Source organism: Oncorhynchus mykiss, chromosome 3 (assembly GCF_013265735.2).
Source record: "Oncorhynchus mykiss isolate Arlee chromosome 3, USDA_OmykA_1.1, whole genome shotgun sequence".
NCBI classification, from domain to species: Eukaryota; Metazoa; Chordata; class Actinopteri; order Salmoniformes; family Salmonidae; genus Oncorhynchus; species Oncorhynchus mykiss.
The window spans coordinates 3,634,877-3,657,045 of record NC_048567.1 but is presented as its reverse complement, the minus strand read 5'-3'; the positions used below and the strand labels follow the sequence as shown (position 1 = coordinate 3,657,045).

General features: G+C 41.8%; 1 protein-coding gene across 13 annotated transcripts in view; it reads right to left on the bottom strand.

The window, feature by feature from the left end:
- Window positions 1-22,169, bottom strand: part of LOC110520760 (focal adhesion kinase 1) — a 149,498-nt gene that overhangs the window by 50,732 nt on the left and 76,597 nt on the right. For 6 of the 13 annotated variants that reach the window (XM_036966028.1, XM_036965972.1, XM_036965967.1 and 3 more), the window contains 5 exons: window positions 19,586-19,628; window positions 18,412-18,473; window positions 10,120-10,137; window positions 9,192-9,248; window positions 4,958-4,978 (listed from right to left, as the gene is read on the bottom strand). In XM_036966028.1, coding sequence (XP_036821923.1) covers window positions 4,958-4,978; window positions 9,192-9,248; window positions 10,120-10,137; window positions 18,412-18,473; window positions 19,586-19,628 — 201 coding nt within the window. The remainder of the gene's footprint in view (window positions 1-4,957; window positions 4,979-9,191; window positions 9,249-10,119; window positions 10,138-18,411; window positions 18,474-19,585; window positions 19,629-22,169) is intronic. The other 7 variants (XM_036965989.1, XM_036966020.1, XM_036966024.1 and 4 more) reach the window with 3 other exon arrangements.

The window sequence follows — 22,169 nt, the reverse complement described above, 5'->3', positions numbered from 1 at the left end:
TATAAACTCATAGTCCCTGGCTGGGTACAACACAGCATTAGACACACTGACTTTATAATCTCATAGTCCCTGGCTGGGTACAACACACAGCATTATACACACTGACTGTATAATCTCATAGTCCCTGGCTGGGTACAACACAGCATTAGACACACTGACTTTATAATCTCATAGTCCCTGGCTGGATACAACACAGCATTAGACACACTGACTTTATAATATCATAGTCCCTGGCTGGATACAACACAGCATTAGACACACTGACTGTATAATCTCATAGTCCCTGGCTGGGTACAACACAGCATTAGTCACACTGACTTTATAATCTCATAGTCCCTGGCTGGATACAACACACAGCATTAGTCACACTGACTGTATAATCTCATAGTCCCTGGCTGGGTACAACACACAGCATTATACACACTGACTGTATAATCTCACAGTCCCTGGCTGGGTACAACACAGCATTAGTCACACTGACTTTATAATCTCATAGTCCCTGGCTGGATACAACACAGCATTAGACACACTGACTGTATAATCTCATAGTCCCTGGCTGGGTACAACACACAGCATTATACACACTGACTGTATAATCTCATAGTCCCTGGCTGGGTACAACACAGCATTAGTCACACTGACTTTATAATCTCATAGTCCCTGGCTGGATACAACACAGCATTAGACACACTGACTGTATAATCTCATAGTCCCTGGCTGGGTACAACACAGCATTAGACACACTGACTTTATAATATCATAGTCCCTGGCTGGGTACAACACAGCATTAGACACACTGACTTTATAATCTCATAGTCCCTGGCTGGATACAACACAGCATTAGACACACTGACTGTATAATCTCATAGTCCCTGGCTGGGTACAACACACAGCATTATACACACTGACTGTATAATCTCATAGTCCCTGGCTGGGTACAACACAGCATTAGTCACACTGACTTTATAATCTCATAGTCCCTGGCTGGATACAACACAGCATTAGACACACTGACTGTATAATCTCATAGTCCCTGGCTGGGTACAACACAGCATTAGACACACTGACTGTATAATCTCATAGTCCCTGGCTGGGTACAACACAGCATTAGACACACTGACTTTATAATATCATAGTCCCTGGCTGGATACAACACAGCATTAGTCACACTGACTTTATGATCTCATAGTCCCTGGCTGGATACAACACAGCATTAGACACACTGATTTTATGATCTCATAGTCCCTGGCTGGATACAACACACAGCATTAGTCACAATGACTGTATAATCTCATAGTCCCTGGCTGGATACAACACAGCATTAGACACACTGACTGTATAATCTCATAGTCCCTGGCTGGATACAACACACAGCATTAGACACACTGACTTTATAATCTCATAGTCCCTGGCTGGATACAACACACAGCATTAGACACACTGACTTTATGATCTCATAGTACCTGGCTGGATACAACACACAGCATTAGACACACTGACTTTATAATCTCATAGTCCCTGGCTGGATACAACACACAGCATTAGTCACAATGACTGTATAATCTCATAGTCCCTGGCTGGATACAACACAGCATTAGACACACTGACTGTATAATCTCATAGTCCCTGGCTGGATACATACAACACACAGCATTAGACACACTGACTTTATCATCTCATAGTCCCTGGCTGGATACAACACACAGCATTAGTCACAATGACTTTATAATCTCATAGTCCCTGGCTGGATACAACACACAGCATTAGTCACACTGACTTTATAATCTCATAGTCCCTGGCTGGGTACAACACAGCATTAGACACACTGACTGTATAATCTCATAGTCCCTGGCTGGGTACAACACAGCATTAGACACACTGACTTTATGATCTCATAGTCCCTGGCTGGGTACAACACACAGCATTATACACACTGACTGTAGAATCTCATAGTCCCTGGCTGGGTACAACACACAGCATTAGACACACTGACTTTATAATCTCATAGTCCCTGGCTGGATACAACACACAGCATTAGACACACTGACTTTATAATCTCATAGTCCCTGGCTGGATACAACACACAGCATTAGACACACTGACTTTATAATCTCATAGTCCCTGGCTGGATACAACACACAGCATTAGACACACTGACTTTATAATCTCATAGTCCCTGGCTGGATACAACACACAGCATTAGTCACAATGACTTTATAATCTCATAGTCCCTGGCTGGGTACAACACACAGCATTAGTCACACTGACTGTATAATCTCATAGTCCCTGGCTGGGTACAACACAGCATTAGACACACTGACTGTATAATCTCATAGTCCCTGGCTGGGTACAACACAGCATTAGACACACTGACTGTATAATCTCATAGTCCCTGGCTGGGTACAACACACAGCATTAGTCACACTGACTGTATAATCTCATAGTCCCTGGCTGGGTACAACACAGCATTAGACACACTGACTGTATAATCTCATAGTCCCTGGCTGGGTACAACACAGCATTAGACACACTGACTGTATAATCTCATAGTCCCTGGCTGGGTACAACACAGCATTAGACACACTGACTGTATAATCTCATAGTCCCTGGCTGGGTACAACACAGCATTAGACACACTGACTTTATAATCTCATAGTCCCTGGCTGGATACAACACACAGCATTAGACACACTGACTTTATAATCTCATAGTCCCTGGCTGGATACAACACAGCATTAGACACACTGATTTTATAATCTCATAGTCCCTGGCTGGATACAACACACAGTATTAGACACACTGACTTTATGATCTCATAGACCCTGGCTGGATACAACACACAGCATTAGACACACTGACTTTATAATCTCATAGTCCCTGGCTGGATACAACACAGCATTAGACACACTGACTTTATAATCTCATAGTCCCTGGCTGGGTACAACACAGCATTAGACACACTGACTTTATAATCTCATAGTCCCTGGCTGGATACAACACAGCATTAGACACACTGACTTTATAATCTCATAGTCCCTGGCTGGATACAACACAGCATTAGACACACTGACTTTATAAACTCATAGTCCCTGGCTGGGTACAACACAGCATTAGACACACTGACTTTATAATCTCATAGTCCCTGGCTGGGTACAACACACAGCATTATACACACTGACTGTATAATCTCATAGTCCCTGGCTGGGTACAACACAGCATTAGACACACTGACTTTATAATCTCATAGTCCCTGGCTGGATACAACACAGCATTAGACACACTGACTTTATAATATCATAGTCCCTGGCTGGATACAACACAGCATTAGACACACTGACTGTATAATCTCACAGTCCCTGGCTGGGTACAACACAGCATTAGTCACACTGACTTTATAATCTCATAGTCCCTGGCTGGATACAACACAGCATTAGACACACTGACTGTATAATCTCATAGTCCCTGGCTGGGTACAACACACAGCATTATACACACTGACTGTATAATCTCATAGTCCCTGGCTGGGTACAACACAGCATTAGTCACACTGACTTTATAATCTCATAGTCCCTGGCTGGATACAACACAGCATTAGACACACTGACTGTATAATCTCATAGTCCCTGGCTGGGTACAACACAGCATTAGACACACTGACTTTATAATATCATAGTCCCTGGCTGGGTACAACACAGCATTAGACACACTGACTTTATAATCTCATAGTCCCTGGCTGGATACAACACAGCATTAGACACACTGACTGTATAATCTCATAGTCCCTGGCTGGGTACAACACACAGCATTATACACACTGACTGTATAATCTCATAGTCCCTGGCTGGGTACAACACAGCATTAGTCACACTGACTTTATAATCTCATAGTCCCTGGCTGGATACAACACAGCATTAGACACACTGACTGTATAATCTCATAGTCCCTGGCTGGGTACAACACAGCATTAGACACACTGACTGTATAATCTCATAGTCCCTGGCTGGGTACAACACAGCATTAGACACACTGACTTTATAATATCATAGTCCCTGGCTGGATACAACACAGCATTAGTCACACTGACTTTATGATCTCATAGTCCCTGGCTGGATACAACACAGCATTAGTCACACTGACTTTATGATCTCATAGTCCCTGGCTGGATACAACACAGCATTAGTCACACTGACTTCATATCAACGGGTGGTATGTACGTCCGATTGATTGTGAAATCAATCTGGTTTTAGCTGATCACTGAAGATCACAGTACAGCATGCAATCATGCAATTCCATTCAAATCAGGACTGCCAAGGCTATCCATGGATTTGCATGCAATGGCTGATTTGTTGAATAAATACAATCATATTGTGAATATGAAATCACCATGCATAAAGTTTCACCAGACATGCCAAGCCATAATCACATTTTACCCTTGAAATGTAAAACATTGGTAAACAGTATGATGGTGTCAAATGATCTTTGTGTACTTCTTAACTTTGCACATATTCTGGAGGGCCAGTGAGTGGCCCTGCTGCAGCAGTACTGTGTCTGACTAGTGGCTGTGGTCCCTTCCATCCATAACGGGTCAATAGGACAGCCTGGCTGCAATATTCATCTTTCTCTGGGCTGGACAGTGTCTATTCACCAACACTCAATACATCAATCAAAACACTACATGTACAGCTATTTTGGCAAAATGAAAGAAAATGACAGAAACACAATCACACAAGTCAAACCAGAGGTAGACCTGGGTCAAATGGTAAATACCTCCAGATACCTGATGTAGCATGGATATAGATTGGCCTTGTGCGACCACTCCATTGGTTCAATTGAACACTAAATCAAGTGTAGCTCAAGTATTTGAAAGTATTTAACATATATGTTTGACCCTGGTCTGACAACCACAATACAACCAAAAGGCAATCCTCAAGTACAGGGCTGAGACGCACACCATTACCTTCCTCTAGTCCATAGTATTCTGCAGGGCAGTTCATGTGAGGAGAAATCTTTTAGAGGGTACATCAACATTGGAGGAACATAACTTTTAAAATGGTTTAAACTGTACGAAAGGTCCCTCCCTCTTCCCTTGTCCCTGGTTTGGAGAAACACATGACTAAGTAAGAGTGCTTTTCTGGCAAAGGGGAGTGACATTTGTTGCATGTAGAAGACAGTCAGTGCAAACGAACTGCAGGGAGATTAATACCCTTGGACTACACTGCCATTTGTCAGCAGCCTCTGCTGGCAGGCTGGCTGGCTGGCTGGCTGGCTGTGTGTGTGCGTGTGCATGTGTACACATAATATAAACGGCTAGCGTTTCAGGCTATGTTAAATACTTCTCCACTGTTATGATATAAAGTAAACTATGGAGTCGTGTGGAGGACAATCTTAGAAAAAAGATTTCCAAAAGGGTTCTTCAGCTGTCCCCATAGGAGAACCCTTTTTGGTTCCAGGCAGAACACTTTTTGGGGTTCCAGGTAGAACCTAGGGTTATTCAAAGGGTTTTCCTATGGTTTTCCTACGGGGAAAGCCGAAGAACCATTTTAGGTTCTACATACAGTCGAAGTGGGAAGTTTACATACACCTTAGCCAAACACATTTAAACTCAGTTTGTAAAAATTCATGACATTTAATCAGAGTTAAAATTCCGTCTTAGGTCAGTTAGGATCATCACATTTAAGAATGTGAAATGTCAGAATAATAGTAGAGAGAATGATTTATTTCAGCTTTTATTTATTTAATCACATTCACAGTGGTTCAGAAGTTTACATAAACTCAATTAGTATTTGGTAGCATTGGCTTTAAATTGTTTAACTTGGGTCAAACGTTTTGGGTAGCCTTCCACAAGCTTCCCACAATAAGTTGGGTGAATGTTGGCCCATTCCTCCTGACAGAGCTGGTGTAACTGAGTAGGGTTTGTAGGGATACTTGCTTGCACACGCTTTTTCAATTATGCCCACAAATGTTCTATAGGATTGTGGTCAGGGCTTTGTGATAGCCACTCCAATACCTTGACTTTGTTGTCCTTAAGCCATTTTGTCACAACTTTGGAAGTATGCTTCGGGTCATTGTCCATTTGGAAGACCCATTTGCGGCCAAGCTTTAACTTCCTGACTGATGTCTTGAGATGTTGCTTCAATATAAACACTTTATGTTCCCTCCTCATGATGCCATCTATTTTGTGAAGTGCACCAGTCCCTCCTGCAGCAAAGACATCCCTACAACATGATGCTGCCACCCCCGTGCTTCACGGTTGGGATGGTGTTCTTCAGCTTGCAAGCCTCCCCCTGTTTACTCCAAACATAACGATGGTCATTATGGCCAAACAGTTCTATTTTTGTTTCATCAGACCAGAGGACATTTCTCCAAAAAGTACGATCTTTGTCCACATGTGCAGTTGCAAACCGTAGTCTGGCTTTTTTTATGGAGGTTTTGGAGCAGTGGCTTCTTCCTTGCTGAGCGGCCTTTCAGGTTATGTCGATAAAGGACTCGTTTAACTGTGGATATAGATACTTTTGTATCTGTTTCCTCCAGCATCTTCACAAGGTCCTTTACTATTGTTCTGGGATTGATTAGCACTTTTCGCACCTAAGTACGTTCATCTCTAGGAGACAGAACGCATCCCCTTCCTGAGCTGTATGTGGTCCCATGGTGTTTATACTTGTGTACTATTGTTTGTACAGATGAATGTGGTACCTTCAGGCATTTGGAAATTACTCCCAATGATGAATCAGACTTGTGGATGTCTACAATTGTTTTTCTGAGGTCTTGGCTGATTTCTTTTGAAACTCATTCTACTAATAGTGATTTTCCCCATGATGTCAAGCAAAGAGGCACTGAGTTTGAAGGTAGACCTTGAAATACATCCACAGGTACACCTCCACTTGACACAAATTACGTCAATTAGCCTATCAGAAGCTTCAAAAGCCAGAACTTAATTGTCTGGAATTTTTCAAGCTGTTTAAAGGCACAGTCAATTTAGTGTATGTAATCCTCTGACCCACTGGAATTGTGAGACATTGAACTATAAGTGAAATAATCTGTCTGTAAACAATTGTTGGAAAAATGACTTGTACAATGTAGATGTCCTAACCGACTTGACAAAACTATAGTTCGTTAACAAGACATTTGTGGAGTGGTTGAAAAACTAGTTTTAATGACTCCAACAAAAGTGTATGTAAACTAGGTTTAATGACTCCAACCTAAGTGTATGTAAACTAGGTTTAATGACTCCAACCTAAGTGTTTGTAAACTAATTTTAATGACTCCAACCTAAGTGTATGTAAACAAGTTTTAATGACTCCAACCTAAGTGTATGTAAACTAGTTTTAATGACTCCAACCTAAGTGTATGTAAACTAGTTTTAATGACTCCAACCTAAGTGTATGTAAACTAGGTTTAATGACTCCAACCTAAGTGTTTGTAAACTAATTTTAATGACTCCAACCTAAGTGTATGTAAACAAGTTTTAATGACTCCAACCTAAGTGTATGTAAACTAGTTTTAATGACTCCAACCTAAGTGTATATAAACAAGTTTTATTGACTCCAACCTAAGTGTATGTAAACTAGGTTTAATGACTCCAACCTAAGTGTATGTAAACTAGTTTTAATGACTCCAACCTAAGTGTATGTAAACAAGTTTAATTGACTCCAACCTAAGTGTATGTAAACTAGTTTTAATGACTCCAACCTAAGTGTATGTAAACTAGGTTTAATGACTCCAACCTAAGTGTATGTAAACGAGTTTTAATGACTCCAACCTAAGTGTATGTAAACTAGTTTTAATGACTCCAACCTAAGTGTATGTAAACTAGTTTTAATGACTCCAACCTAAGTGTATGTAAACTAGTTTTAATGACTCCAACCTAAGTGTATGTAAACTAGTTTTAATGACTCCAACCTAAGTGTATGTAGACTAGTTTTAATGACTCCAACCTAAGTGTATGTAAACTAGGTTTAATGACTCCAACCTAAGTGTATGTGAACTAGGTTTAATGACTCCAACCTAAGTGTATGTAAACTAGGTTTAATGACTCCAACCTAAGTGTATGTAAACTAGTTTTAATGACTCCAACCTAAGTGTATGTAAACTAGGTTTAATGACTCCAACCTAAGTGTATGTAAACTAGTTTTAATGACTCCAACCTAAGTGTATGTAAACTAGTTTTAATGACTCCAACCTAAGTGTATGTAAACTAGTTTTAATGACTCCAACCTAAGTGTATGTAAACTAGTTTTAATGACTCCAACCTAAGTGTATGTAAACTAGTTTTAATGACTCCAACCTAAGTGTATGTAAACTAGGTTTAATGACTCCAACCTAAGTGTTTGTGAACTAGGTTTAATGACTCCAACCTAAGTGTATGTAAACTAGTTTTAATGACTCCAACCTAAGTGTATGTAAACTAGTTTTAATGACTCCAACCTAAGTGTATGTAAACTAGTTTTAATGACTCCAACCTAAGTGTATGTAAACTAGTTTTAATGACTCCAACCTAAGTGTATGTAAACTTCCCACTTCAACTGTAACACCTTTTTCCCTAAGAGTGAAGGACAAAGGACAGATACGTCATGAAAAATGAAATGTTGAGAGGAAACTGTTTGAGCAGCAGAAGACACAGTCAAAGCCAACTCATTCTACTAATAGTGATCGACAGATCCACCTCATGCACTCTGTGTTGGGGATTCCCCGTGTAAATATGATTCTAGCTGTTTGTGAACTACTCTCTATCAACAGTAATAGTTACATTAAAGATGAACATAAAATAATTGAGAAACATTATTGCCTCTTGAAAACTAGTTAAGAGAAGAACAATCTAAATAAAACTGCTACAAATGTGGTAGCAAAAATATGAACTCTGAAAATAAAAAATGAAGAACTGAAAGATGCCTAACACCAACTTGACCTCTGTAGCTTTGGTGCTTTCAGAGAACTCCAGTCTCAATTACCCCAGGAAGGCAGAATGTGGGAACAGCCAATCAGAAAGTGGGGCACACTTCTCCAAACTGGGTTAAAGCTGTACACTAGAGGCCACGATCAAAGGCCCACGGGGTCTGGAGAGAACATCTGGTCTGCAGCTCACCACTGAGACACTCTAAAACCCAGCACCGCTGTCTGTCACTGCCTCCCTCATCCTCCTCAGCACATGATCCCTTACTTACTCCCTATGTGACAGATGCTACGGTACTCACTGGAGGGCATGGTGTAGGTATCCTCATCATCTATGATCTCCGCATAGTCGTCTGTCTCTGGGGAAAAAAGAGAGCGACACACAGTGAGAGAGGGAGAGATAGAGAGAGGTGAGGATAAAGAACAGTAGCATTCTGACTCTAAGCAGGATAGCCCAACATGACAGACATGAGTTAGGCTAGGCGTTAATCTAACTACGTCTAGACTTGTACTTAACTTACCTTTAGTACAATAAAGTACCTTTACCAAAAACCCACCATTTCAAAGTTGTTAACCCTTAACAACAACCCCCCCCCCTCCACACATATGACAAACAGCCCAGCTCTGTGATGTGCCTCCCTCTGCGTTCTCCCACCATGTTCCTCAGGTCTGAGCTGTGCTCCAATAGCAGCAGTGGTATTTGAGTGAGGGGAGGAGGGACGAGGAGGAGTTTCCCCCCCCAGAGAAACGTCTTCAGGAAAAACAGATTGAGTCACGGGTAACTCCAGAGTCATTGGGTGAGCCTGTCTATCCTGACTGCTGTGATTTTAAGGAAGAAGCAGAAGTTTCCAGGAAAATATAACACACAGAGGAATGTTGAGACAGCCCTGCTTTGTGCAGCCTGAGATAAAGAAGAAAAGCTCATAAGTCAAATGATTTGATTTGATTCAGGACTACTGTTAAAAAGCTGTGAAATGCTATGATAGTGTGTCATTATTAATGAAGGAAAAAAAGAGTCGAGATAAGGGTTACTCGAAAATGACTAGAAAACGTAGGAAAATCAGAGCACTCTGAAAAGTGTAGAACGTACCCAAATGGACAGACAGAGTGACAGAATAGTATGACCCATTCTATCCATAACGAGGACACCACAGATCATTGTAGAAGCCCTGTGTTTAAAAACACATAAGGAACTGAGGAAAAGAAAGTTGATAAGAGGTTGAACTTTACCGTCCCCACTTAAATCCCCTGCAAATCCACGTAGGTAGGTAGGTAGGTAGGTAGGTAGGTAGGTAGGTAGGTAGGTAGGTAGGTAGGTAGGTAGGTAGGTAGGTAGGTAGGTAGGTAGGTAGGTAGGTAGGTAGGTAGGTAGGTAGGTAGGTAGGTAGGTAGGTAGGTAGGTAGGTAGGTAGGTAGGTAGGTAGGTAGGTAGGTAGGTAGGTAGGTAGGTAGGTAGGTAGGTAGGTAGGTAGGTAGAGAGAGAGAGAGAGAGAGAGAGAGAGAGAGAGAGAGAGAGAGAGAGAGAAGCAGAGAGAGAGAGAGAGAGACAGAGAGAGACAGAGAGGCAGAGAGAGAGAGAGAGAGAGAGAGACACAGAGAGAGAGAGAGAGAGAGAGAGAGAGAGAGAGACACAGAGAGGAGAGAGAGAGACACAGAGAGGAGAGAGAGAGAGAGAGAGAGAGAGAGAAAAACATATACATGATCAAATACAGATCTTAGAATCAACTATTAAAGACTACCAGAACCCACTGGATTCTCCAATTACATTGAATGAGTTACAGGACAAAATAAAAACCCTCCAACCCAAAAAGGCCTGTGGTGTTGATGGTATCCTCAATGAAATGATCAAATATACAGACAACAAATTCCAATTGGCTATACTAAAACTCTTTAACATCATACTTAGCTCTGGCATCTTCCCCAATATTTGGAACCAAGGACTGATCACCCCAATCCACAAAAGTGGAGACAAATTTGACCCCAATAACTACCGTGGAATATGTGTCAACAGTAACCTTGGGAAAATCCTCTGCATTATTATTAACAGCAGACTCGTACATTTCCTCAATGAAAACAATGTACTGAGCAAATGTCAAATTGGCTTTTTACCAAATTACCGTACAACAGACCATGTATTCACCCTGCACACCCTAATTGACAACCAAACAAACCAAAACAAAGGCAAAGTCTTCTCATGCTTTGTTGATTTCAAAAAAGCCTTCGACTCAATCTGGCATGAGGGTCTGCTATACAAACTGATGGAAAGTGGTGTTGGGGGTAAAACATACGACATTATAAAATCCATGTACACAAACAACAAGTGTGCGGTTAAAATTGGCAAAAAACACACACATTTCTTCACACAGGGTCGTGGGGTTAGACAGGGATGCAGCTTAAGCCCCACCCTCTTCAACATATATATCAACGAATTGGCGCGGGCACTAGAAAAGTCTGCAACACCCGGCCTCCCCCTGCTAGAATCCGAAGTCAAATGTCTGCTGTTTGCCGATGATCTGGTGCTTCTGTCACCAACCAAGGAGGGCCGACAGCAGCACCTAGATCTTATGCACAGATTCTGTCAGACCTGGGCCCTGACAGTAAATCTCAGTAAGACCAAAATAATGGTGTTCCAAAAAAGGTCCAGTCACCAGGACCACAAATACAAATTCCATCTAGACACTGTTGCCCTAGAGCACACAAAAAACTATACATACCTTGGCCTAAACATCAGCGCCACAGGTAACTTCCACAAAGCTGTGAACGATCTGAGAGACAAGGCAAGAAGGGCATTCTATGCCATCAAAAGCAACATAAATTTCAACATACCAATTAGGATTTGGCTAAAAATACTTGAATCAGTCATAGAGCCCATTGCCCTTTATGGTTGTGAGGTCTGGGGTCCGCTCACCAACCAAGACTTCACAAAATGGGACAAACACCAAATTGAGACTCTGCACGCAGAATTCTGCAAAAATATCCTCCGTGTACAACGTAGAACACCAAATAATGCATGCAGAGCAGAATTAGGCCGATACCCACTAATTATCAAAATCCAGAAAAGAGCCGTTAAATTCTACAACCACCTAAAAGGAAGCGATTCACAAACCTTCCATAACAAAGCCATCACCTACAGAGAGATGAACCTGGAGAAGAATCCCCTAAGCAAGCTGGTCCTGGGGCTCTGTTCACAAACACAAACACACCCTACAGAGCCCCAGGACAACAGCACAATTAGACCCAACCAAATCATGAGAAAACAAAAAGATAATTACTTAACACATTGGAAAGAATTAACAAAAAAACAGAGCAAACTAGAATGCTATTTGGCCCTAAACAGAGAGTACACAGCGGCAGAATACCTGACCACTGTGACTGACCCAAAATTAAGGAAAGCTTTGACTATGTACAGACTCAGTGAGCATAGCCTTGCTATTGAGAAAGGGCGCCGTAGGCAGACATGGCTCTCAAGAGAAGACAGGCTATGTGCTCACTGCCCACAAAATGAGGTGGAAACTGAGCTGCACTTCCTAACCTCCTGCCCAATGTATGACCATATTAGAGAGACATATTTCCCTCAGATTACACAGATTCACAAAGAATTCGAAAACAAATCCAATTTTGAAAAACTCCCATATCTACTGGGTGAAATTCCACAGTGTTCCATCACAGCAGCAAGATTTGTGACCTGTTGCCACGAGAAAAGGGCAACCAGTGAAGAACACACACCATTGTAAATACAACCCATATTTATGCTTATTTATTTTATCTTGTGTCCTTTAACCATTTGTACATTGTTAAAACACTGTATATATATATATATATATATAATATGACATTTGTAATGTCTTTACTGTTTTGAAACCTCTGTATGTGTAATGTTTACTGTTAATTTTTGTTGTTTTTCACTTTATATATTCACTTTGTATGTTGTCTACCTCACTTGCTTTGGCAATGTTAACACATGTTTCCCATGCCAATAAAGCCCTTGAATTGAATTGAATTGAATTGAGAGAGAGAGAGAGAGAGAGAGAGAGAGGGAGAGGAGACAGAGAGAGAGAGAGAGAGAGACATAGAGAGAGACAGAGAGAGAGAGAGACAGAGAGAGACAGAGAGAGAGACAGAGAGAGAGAGAGAGACAGAGAGAGAGACAGAGAGAGAGAGAGAGAGACAAAAAACACAGATTAGGGCATGTTTACTGGCCTTCTTAGAGAAAGTTGACAGCAAAATAACGAGTTTAAAGGTCAAAACCAAGTTGCAGCCACCTCTTACTACCTCTCAGGGGATTCCCCCAGACGTTGATAAGGGTGTTGATGGTAAGAGGCTGCCAAGTGAGTAACATACACAGGTCAAAGAGACACCTCACTGTAAGTAGGTCACACGCACGCACGCACGCACACACACACACAAACACACACACACACACACAAATATTTGGTTTCATCCTCTGCAGAGAGATTTCATTCTATCAGGGTCATACAAAGTCTGCAGAGAGATTTCATTCTATCAGGATCAGACAAAGTCTGCAGAGATTTCATTCTATCAGGGTCATACAAAGTCTGCAGAGAGATTTCATTCTATCAGGATCAGACAAAGTCTGCAGAGAGATTTCATTCTATCAGGGTCATACAAAGTCTGCAGAGAGATTTCATTCTATCAGGATCAGACAAAGTCTGCAGAGAGATTTCATTCTATCAGGATCATACAAAGTCCATGACCACTCAGAGAAGAGAGGAAAACAAACACTTCTAAGACACGGTGCCAACATTCATCTTGTAACGGTTGTCGTCGGTGGAAGAAGAGGACCAAAGCGCAGCGTGGTTAGTGTTCATCTTAATTTAATAATAATCCAAACTGAACACTTCAAATGACAAAACAACAAACGTGACAACCTAAACAGTCCTATCTGGTGCAGCCACACAAAGACTGAAAACAACCACCCACAAACCCCAACACAAAACAGGCTACCTAAATATGGTTCCCAATCAGAGACAATGACTAACACCTGCCTCTGATTGAAACACAAAACATAGACTACCCACCCAACTCACGCCCTGACCATACTAAATAAAGACAAAACATAGACTACCCACCCAACTCACGCCCTGACCATACTAAATAAAGACTAAACATAGACTGCCCACCCAACTCACGCCCTGACCCTACTAAATAAAGACTAAACATAGACTACCCACCCAACTCACGCCCTGACCATACTAAATAAAGACAAAACATAGACTACCCACCCAACTCACGCCCTGACCATACTAAATAAAGACTAAACATAGACTACCCACCCAACTCACGCCCTGACCATACTAAATAAAGACTAAACATAGACTGCCCACCCAACTCACGCCCTGACCATACTAAATAAAGACTAAACATAGACTGCCCACCCAACTCACGCCCTGACCATACTAAAGAAAGACTAAACATAGACTGCCCACCCAACTCACGCCCTGACCATACTAAATAAATACAAAACATAGACTGCCCACCCCAACTCACGCCCTGACCATACTAAATAAACACAAAACATAGACTACCCACCCAACTCACGCCCTGACCATACTAAATAAACACAAAACATAGACTGCCCACCCCAACTCACGCCCTGACCATACTAAATAAACACAAAACATAGACTGCCCACCCAACTCACGCCCTGACTATACTAAATAAACACAAAACATAGACTGCCCACCCCAACTCACGGCCTGACCATACTAAATAAAGACAAAACATAGACTACCCACCCAACTCACACCCTGACCATACTAAATAAACACAAAACATAGACTACCCACCCAACTCACGCCCTGACCATACTAAATAAACACAAAACATAGACTGCCCACCCAACTCACGCCCTGACCATACTAAATAAAGACTAAACATAGACTGCCCACCCAACTCACACCCTGACCATACTAAATAAACACAAAACATAGACTGCCTACCCAACTCACACCCTGACCATACTAAATAAACACAAAACATAGACTACCCACCCAACTCACGCCCTGACCATACTAAATAAAGACAAAACATAGACTACCCACCCCAACTCACGCCCTGACCATACTAAATAAAGACTAAACATAGACTGCCCACCCAACTCACGCCCTGACCATACTAAATAAAGACTAAACATAGACTACCCACCCAACTCACGCCCTGACCCTACTAAATAAAGACAAAACATAGACTACCCACCCCAACTCACGCCCTGACCATACTAAATAAAGACTAAACATAGACTACCCACCCAACTCACGCCCTGACCATACTAAATAAAGACAAAACATAGACTACCCACCCCAACTCACGCCCTGACCATACTAAATAAACACAAAACATAGACTACCCACCCAACTCACGCCCTGACCATACTAAATAAACACAAAACATAGACTGCCCACCCCAACTCACGCCCTGACCATACTAAAAAAAGACAAAACATAGACTACCCACCCCAACTCACGCCCTGACCATACTAAATAAAGACAAAACATAGACTACCCACCCAACTCACGCCCTGACCATACTAAATAAACACAAAACATAGACTACCCACCCCAACTCACGCCCTGACCATACTAAATAAAGACAAAACATAGACTACCCACCCAACTCACGCCCTGACCATACTAAATAAAGACAAAACATAGACTGCCCACCCAACTCACGCCCTGACCATACTAAATAAAGACAAAACAAAGGAAATAAAGGTCAGAACATTCTGCATCAGAACTATCTCAACTGAACCGTGTACAACCTTATCGTGTTATAATGACAAGGTAATGACAGGGAATAAGAGAGTTATACAACATGACAATACATTCAACTACAGTGATGCCTGAGCATATCTAGCATGGGTCTTCAGAACCTTATTCCCTATGTAGTGCACTACTTTCAACCAGGGTCCAAAGTAGTGCCCTGAATAGGGTGCCATTATATAGGGAATAGGGTGCCACAACAAGACTTCTCCCCAGTACCATCATGATCATATGGGGGGACTCGAGTTTCACACAAGCATCCCTCTATTCGTTCTGAGTGTGCTGTGTCAATGGGACCATATGCACACAAGCCTGTCTGTCCCGTGCTCCACCCTGCTCCTCCCTGCTCCATCCACCCTCTCAATCAGCTCTTTATCTGACACTCACCCAGTAGTCATTAACATTCTACTGTGATGTGGGCCAGAGACTGGGGGAAGAGCTCTGTGACATTTAAACTGGAGAGATAGGATGGAGAGGACACACACACACAGACACACACACAGTCTTGCACAGCTACAGTAACCTTGTGGGGACACACAATTCAGTACCATTCAAAATCCTATTTTCCCTAACCCCTAACCCTAACCCCTGGGGTGGCAGGTAGCCTAGTGGTTAGAGCATTGGACTAGTAACCAAAAGGTTGCTGGATCGAATCCCCTGGCTGACAAGGTAAAAATCTGTCGTTCTGCCCCTGAACAAGGCCACTGTTCCCCCGATAGGCCGTCATTGTAAATAAGAATTTGTTCTTAACTGACTTGCCTAGTTAAATAAAGGTTCAAAATATATATATTATAATAATCCGTACCCTAGCCTAATTTTAATCTTAACCCTAAACCTCCTAGAAATAGCCTTTGACCTTGTTGAGACTAACAATATGCCCCCAGTTGTTCAAATGTTTGTTTGTTTACTATTAGTTAAATAGTTAAACACGTCCACACACACACACAGGCCTGTGCCCACTGACACAGTGTTAAGTTGATAGATGAGGTGCTGTGGGGTGAGGATGTATTGCCAGAGCCAGACAGTACTTGGCTGGCTGGTGAAATGTAACCTTGGGTGTAATTTGTGCCATTGGTCTTGTCTGGTCCTGATGGTTGATTCATAGTGATGTTCTACAGAGTCGTCTGATAACAGACTGATGGTTGATTCATAGTGATGTTTTATAGAGTCGTCTGATTGATGGTTGATTCATAGTGATGTTTTATAGAGCCGTCTGATAACAGACTGATGGTTGATTCATAGTGATGTTTTATAGAGCCGTCTGATTGATGGTTGATTCATAGTGATGTTCTACAGAGCCGTCTGATAACAGACTGATGGTTGATTCATAGTGATGTTCTACAGAGTCGTCTGATAACAGACTGATGGTTGATTCATAGTGATGTTTTATAGAGCCGTCTGATAACAGACTGATGGTTGATTCATAGTGATGTTCTACAGAGTCGTCTGATAACAGACTGATGGTTGATTCATAGTGATGTTTTATAGAGCCGTCTGATAACAGACTGATGGTTGATTCATAGTGATGTTCTACAGAGCCGTCTGATAACAGACTGATGGTTGATTCATAGTGATGTTCTACAGAGCCGTCTGATAACAGACTGATGGTTGATTCATAGTGATATTCTACAGAGTCGTCTGATAACAGACTGATGGTTGATTCATAGTGATGTTCTACAGAGCCGTCTGATAACAGACTGATGGTTGATTCATAGTGATATTCTACAGAGTCGTCTGATAACAGACTGATGGTTGATTCATAGTGATGTTTTATAGAGCCGTCTGATAACAGACTGATGGTTGATTCATAGTGATGTTCTACAGAGCCGTCTGATAACAGACTGATGGTTGATTCATAGTGATGTTTTATAGAGCCGTCTGATTGATGGTTGATTCATAGTGATGTTTTATAGAGCCGTCTGATAACAGACTGATGGTTGATTCATAGTGATGTTTTACAGGTACCAATAAATTAAACCCCCCCCAAAAAATGTGAACCTAAATCTAGGCCAGACTACACCAATATATCAGCTAGATAACCAACAAACCACATCACCAGATCCCTATAGAACCTGGTAAAAAATAGTCCCATTTGGGACTCAACCTAGGCATTGCCAGATAGGACCAGAAGACTATAAAATGTAATGTAGCTTGTATGGTGCTTCAACAGCCCACTAGGATGTGGTGAACATTGTGTAGGAAGATGGAGCCATATGTACTTTCACTATTCTACTCATACTATGTGTTCAGCTCCACCGGAGCATCAGAGTGCTCATATCAAAGCACATGTCAGACATCTAGCTGACTGATGTATTCTACTGACATCTCTGCATCCTGTCTGTCACCACTGCATGCACTAATAAACCAGTCAATTATGGGATAGTTAACATGGCAGATACTCATTTCAGTAAAGGCTTCTGTGTGGAAAACTGTTTTGTTACCATGGCAAAGACCAACAAGACAACGTATCAACAGCTTCACAGTCCCAGTACAATACCTAACCTCATCTGACCCCAAACCTCTTCTGACCCCAAACCTCTTCCGACCCCAAACCTCTTCTGACCCCAAACCTCATCTGACCCCAAACCTCTTCTGACCCCAAACCTCTTCTGACCCCAAACATCATCTGACCCCAAACCTCATCTGACCCCAAACCTCATCTGACCCCAAACCTCTTCCGACCCCAAACCTCTTCCGACCCCAAACCCAGGAGACGTGAAAAGAGAGAGTGAGAAGGTCCTACCTGAGACACATGCAACCCTTGTCCGGACCCCCCCATCCAGACGCTTCTCATGGTTGGAGACTCTGTGGAATACAGGTTTGAACAAATGAGTGCTGTACATTTCCCTGTGAAAGGATGGTTTCTCCAGTCACCAGACAACAGAACAGAAAGACAGACTGGCCTGTCCACACTGTGGCACTATGACTGGGCTCTGTTACAGACAGTTCCAGGACCATTCCATTCACTGGCAGGGCATGTTTGGCAGGGGTGCTGCAGGGGGATCCCGATAAGTAGGCCCATCAGCACTTCCAATAGGATATGGTTAAAGGGTTGGGGGGTCAGAGGGGCGGGGACTCAAAACAGGGTCAGAGAAATTCCTCATGATTCTGCCAAAAAGAAGCAGTAGGAGGGGAGCAAGGCTTGTGTTGGTTTTCAGAGCACCTGACTGAAACATGATATGCTGCCTAGAATAAACTTTCCAGATGAGAGAGGAGAGATAGAGAAGAGAGGAGAGATAGAGAGGAGATATAGAGAGGAGAGATATAGAGGAGAGATAGAGAGAGGAGAGATAGAGAGGAGAGGAGAGATAGAGAGGAGATATAGAGAGAGGAGAGATAGAGAGGAGAGATAGAGAGGACAGATAGATAGAGAGGAGAGATAGAGAGAGGAGAGATAGATAGAGAGGAGATATAGAGAGAGGAGAGATAGAGAGGAGAGATAGAGAGAGGAGAGATAGAGAGAGGAGAGATAGAGAGAGGAGAGATAGAGAGGAGATATAGAGAGGAGAGATATAGAGGAGAGATAGAGAGAGGAGAGATAGAGAGGAGAGGAGAGATAGAGAGGAGATATAGAGAGAGGAGAGATAGAGAGGAGAGATAGAGAGGACAGATAGATAGAGAGGACAGATAGATAGAGAGGAGAGATAGAGAGAGGAGAGATAGATAGAGAGGAGATATAGAGAGAGGAGAGATAGAGAGGAGAGATAGAGAGAGGAGAGATAGAGAGAGGAGAGATAGAGAGAGGAGAGATAGAGAGGAGAGAGAGAGGAGAGATAGATAGAGAGAGCAGAGATAGAAGATATAGGAGAAAGAGAGAAGAGATAGGAGAGAGAGATATAGAGGAGAGAGAGATAGAGGATAGAGAGAGAAGAGATAGGAGAGAGAGATATAGAGGAGAGAGAGAGACATGTACTTACTTCGGGGTGGACTTTGGGATGGAAGGTAGCGCTCTCTCTCCCTCTGTTGGTGATTGTTAGAGGGAGTTATATGTAGGGTTAGCAGTACAGTTACAGTCCATCAACAGGATCCATTCTAATGCCCACAGTCACACATGCATCATTATTAATATCATTTCATAATATGAGACATCAAATATGTAACATTCTTTCATTTATGAGCCTAAAGCAGAGAAGAGTCTTACTGGAAAAACATTATGCCAATTACAACATTATCACCACACCTATAATCTGAAATGAAAATCTGTTACAAAAATATGCAGTCGTGGATGAATGTGGGCTCACTTACTGACCAATGTGTATGTTTCATATGATTATGTCTTACCTTTTGGGTTTTGGGTTTGCTTTTCGTGTATCGTGTAATTGATATGAATGTAGACGTGTATCGTGTAATTGATGTGTATATAGATGTGCATTGTGTAATTGGTGTGTATATAGATGTGCATTGTGTAATTGATGTGTATATAGATGTGCATTGTGTAATTGGTGTGTATATAAATGTGTATTTGGTAATTGATGTGTATATAGATGTGTATCGTGTAATTGATGTGTATATAGATGTGCATTGTGTAATTGATGTGTATATAGATGTGTATCGTGTAATTGATGTGTATATAGATGTGCATTGTGTAATTGATGTGTATATAGATGTGCATTGTGTAATTGATGTGTATATAGATGTGTATCGTGTAATTGATGTGTATATAGATGTGCATTGTGTAATTGATGTGTATATAGATGTGTATCGTGTAATTGATGTGTATATAGATGTGCATTGTGTAATTGATGTGTATATAAATGTGTATTTGGTAATTGATGTGTATATAGATGTGTATCGTGTAATTGATGTGTATATAGATGTGTATCGTGTAATTGATGTGTATTGATGTGCATTGTGTAATTGATGTGTATATAGATGTGTATCGTGTAATTGATGTGTATATAGATGTGCATTGTGTAATTGATGTGTATATAGATGTGCATTGTGTAATTGATGTGTATATAGATATGTATCGTGTAATTGATGTGTATATAGATGTGTATCGTGTAATTGATGTGTATATAGATGTGCATTGTGTAATTGATGTGTATATAGATGTGTATCGTGTAATTGATGTGTATATAGATGTGCATTGTGTAATTGATGTGTATATAGATGTGCATTGTGTAATTGATGTGTATATAGATGTGTATCGTGTAATTGATGTGTATATAGATGTGTATCGTGTAATTGATGTGTATATAGACGTGTATCGTGTAATTGATGTGTATATAGATGTGCATTGTGTAATTGATGTGTATATAGATGTGTATCGTGTAATTGATGTGTATTGATGTGTTTGACAGGTCGTCATTGTAAATAACAATGTGTTCTTCATGGACACACCTGTATAACTAAAGGTTAAATAAATCCTATTACATCTATCAATCTGTGACCCTACAATCCAGGCTCAGAGCAGTGGAGTCTGGAGCTCTTTCCACCACTGCTCTAACACAGTCATGTCCATTGTCCACAGTACACAACACAGCAGCATGTCAGTCTGAACGTCCACTACATAGAGGAAAAGGGGAATGTCTGCTCACTGTTTTTCAGACGTTCCCTCTCTCTCTGTGTCGGCCTTGTTATTATCTAGATCCTGTTGTTATTGTGGGTGTGTGTAAAAGCCCTCCACTCAGTGTAAAGGTGTCAGCAGCAGTGTTAGTGTTTCAGACGTTCCCTCTCTCTCTCTGTGTCGGCCTTGTTATTATCCAGATCCTGTTGTTATTGTGGGTGTGTGTAAAAGCCATCCACTCAGTGTAAAGGTGTCAGCAGCAGTGTTAGTGTTTCAGACGTTCCCTCTCTCTCTGTGTCGTCCTTGTTATTATCCAGATCCTGTTGTTATTGTGGGTGTGTGTAAAACCCCTCCACTCAGTGTAAAGGTGTCAGCAGCAGTGTTAGTGTTTCAGACGTTCCCTCTCTCTCTGTGTCGGCCTTGTTATTATCTAGATCCTGTTGTTATTGTGGGTGTGTGTAAAAGCCCTCCACTCAGTGTAAAGGTGTCAGCAGCAGTGTTAGTGTTTCAGACGTTCCCTCTCTCTCTGTGTCGGCCTTGTTATTATCCAGATCCTGTTGTTATTGTGGGTGTGTGTAAAAGCCCTCCACTCAGTGTAAAGGTGTCAGCAGCAGTGTTAGTGTTTCAGACGTTCCCTCTCTCTCTGTGTCGGTCTTGTTATTATCCAGATCCTGTTGTTATTGTGGGTGTGTGTAAAAGCCCTCCACTCAGTGTAAAGGTGTCAGCAGCAGTGTTAGTGTTTCAGACGTTCCCTCTCTCTCTGTGTCGGCCTTGTTATTATCCAGATCCTGTTGTTATTGTGGGTGTGTGTAAAACCCCTCCACTCAGTGTAAAGGTGTCAGCAGCAGTGTTAGTGTTTCAGACGTTCCCTCTCTCTCTGTGTCGGTCTTGTTATTATCCAGATCCTGTTGTTATTGTGGGTGTGTGTAAAAGCCCTCCACTCAGTGTAAAGGTGTCAGCAGCAGTGTTAGTGTTTCAGACGTTCCCTCTCT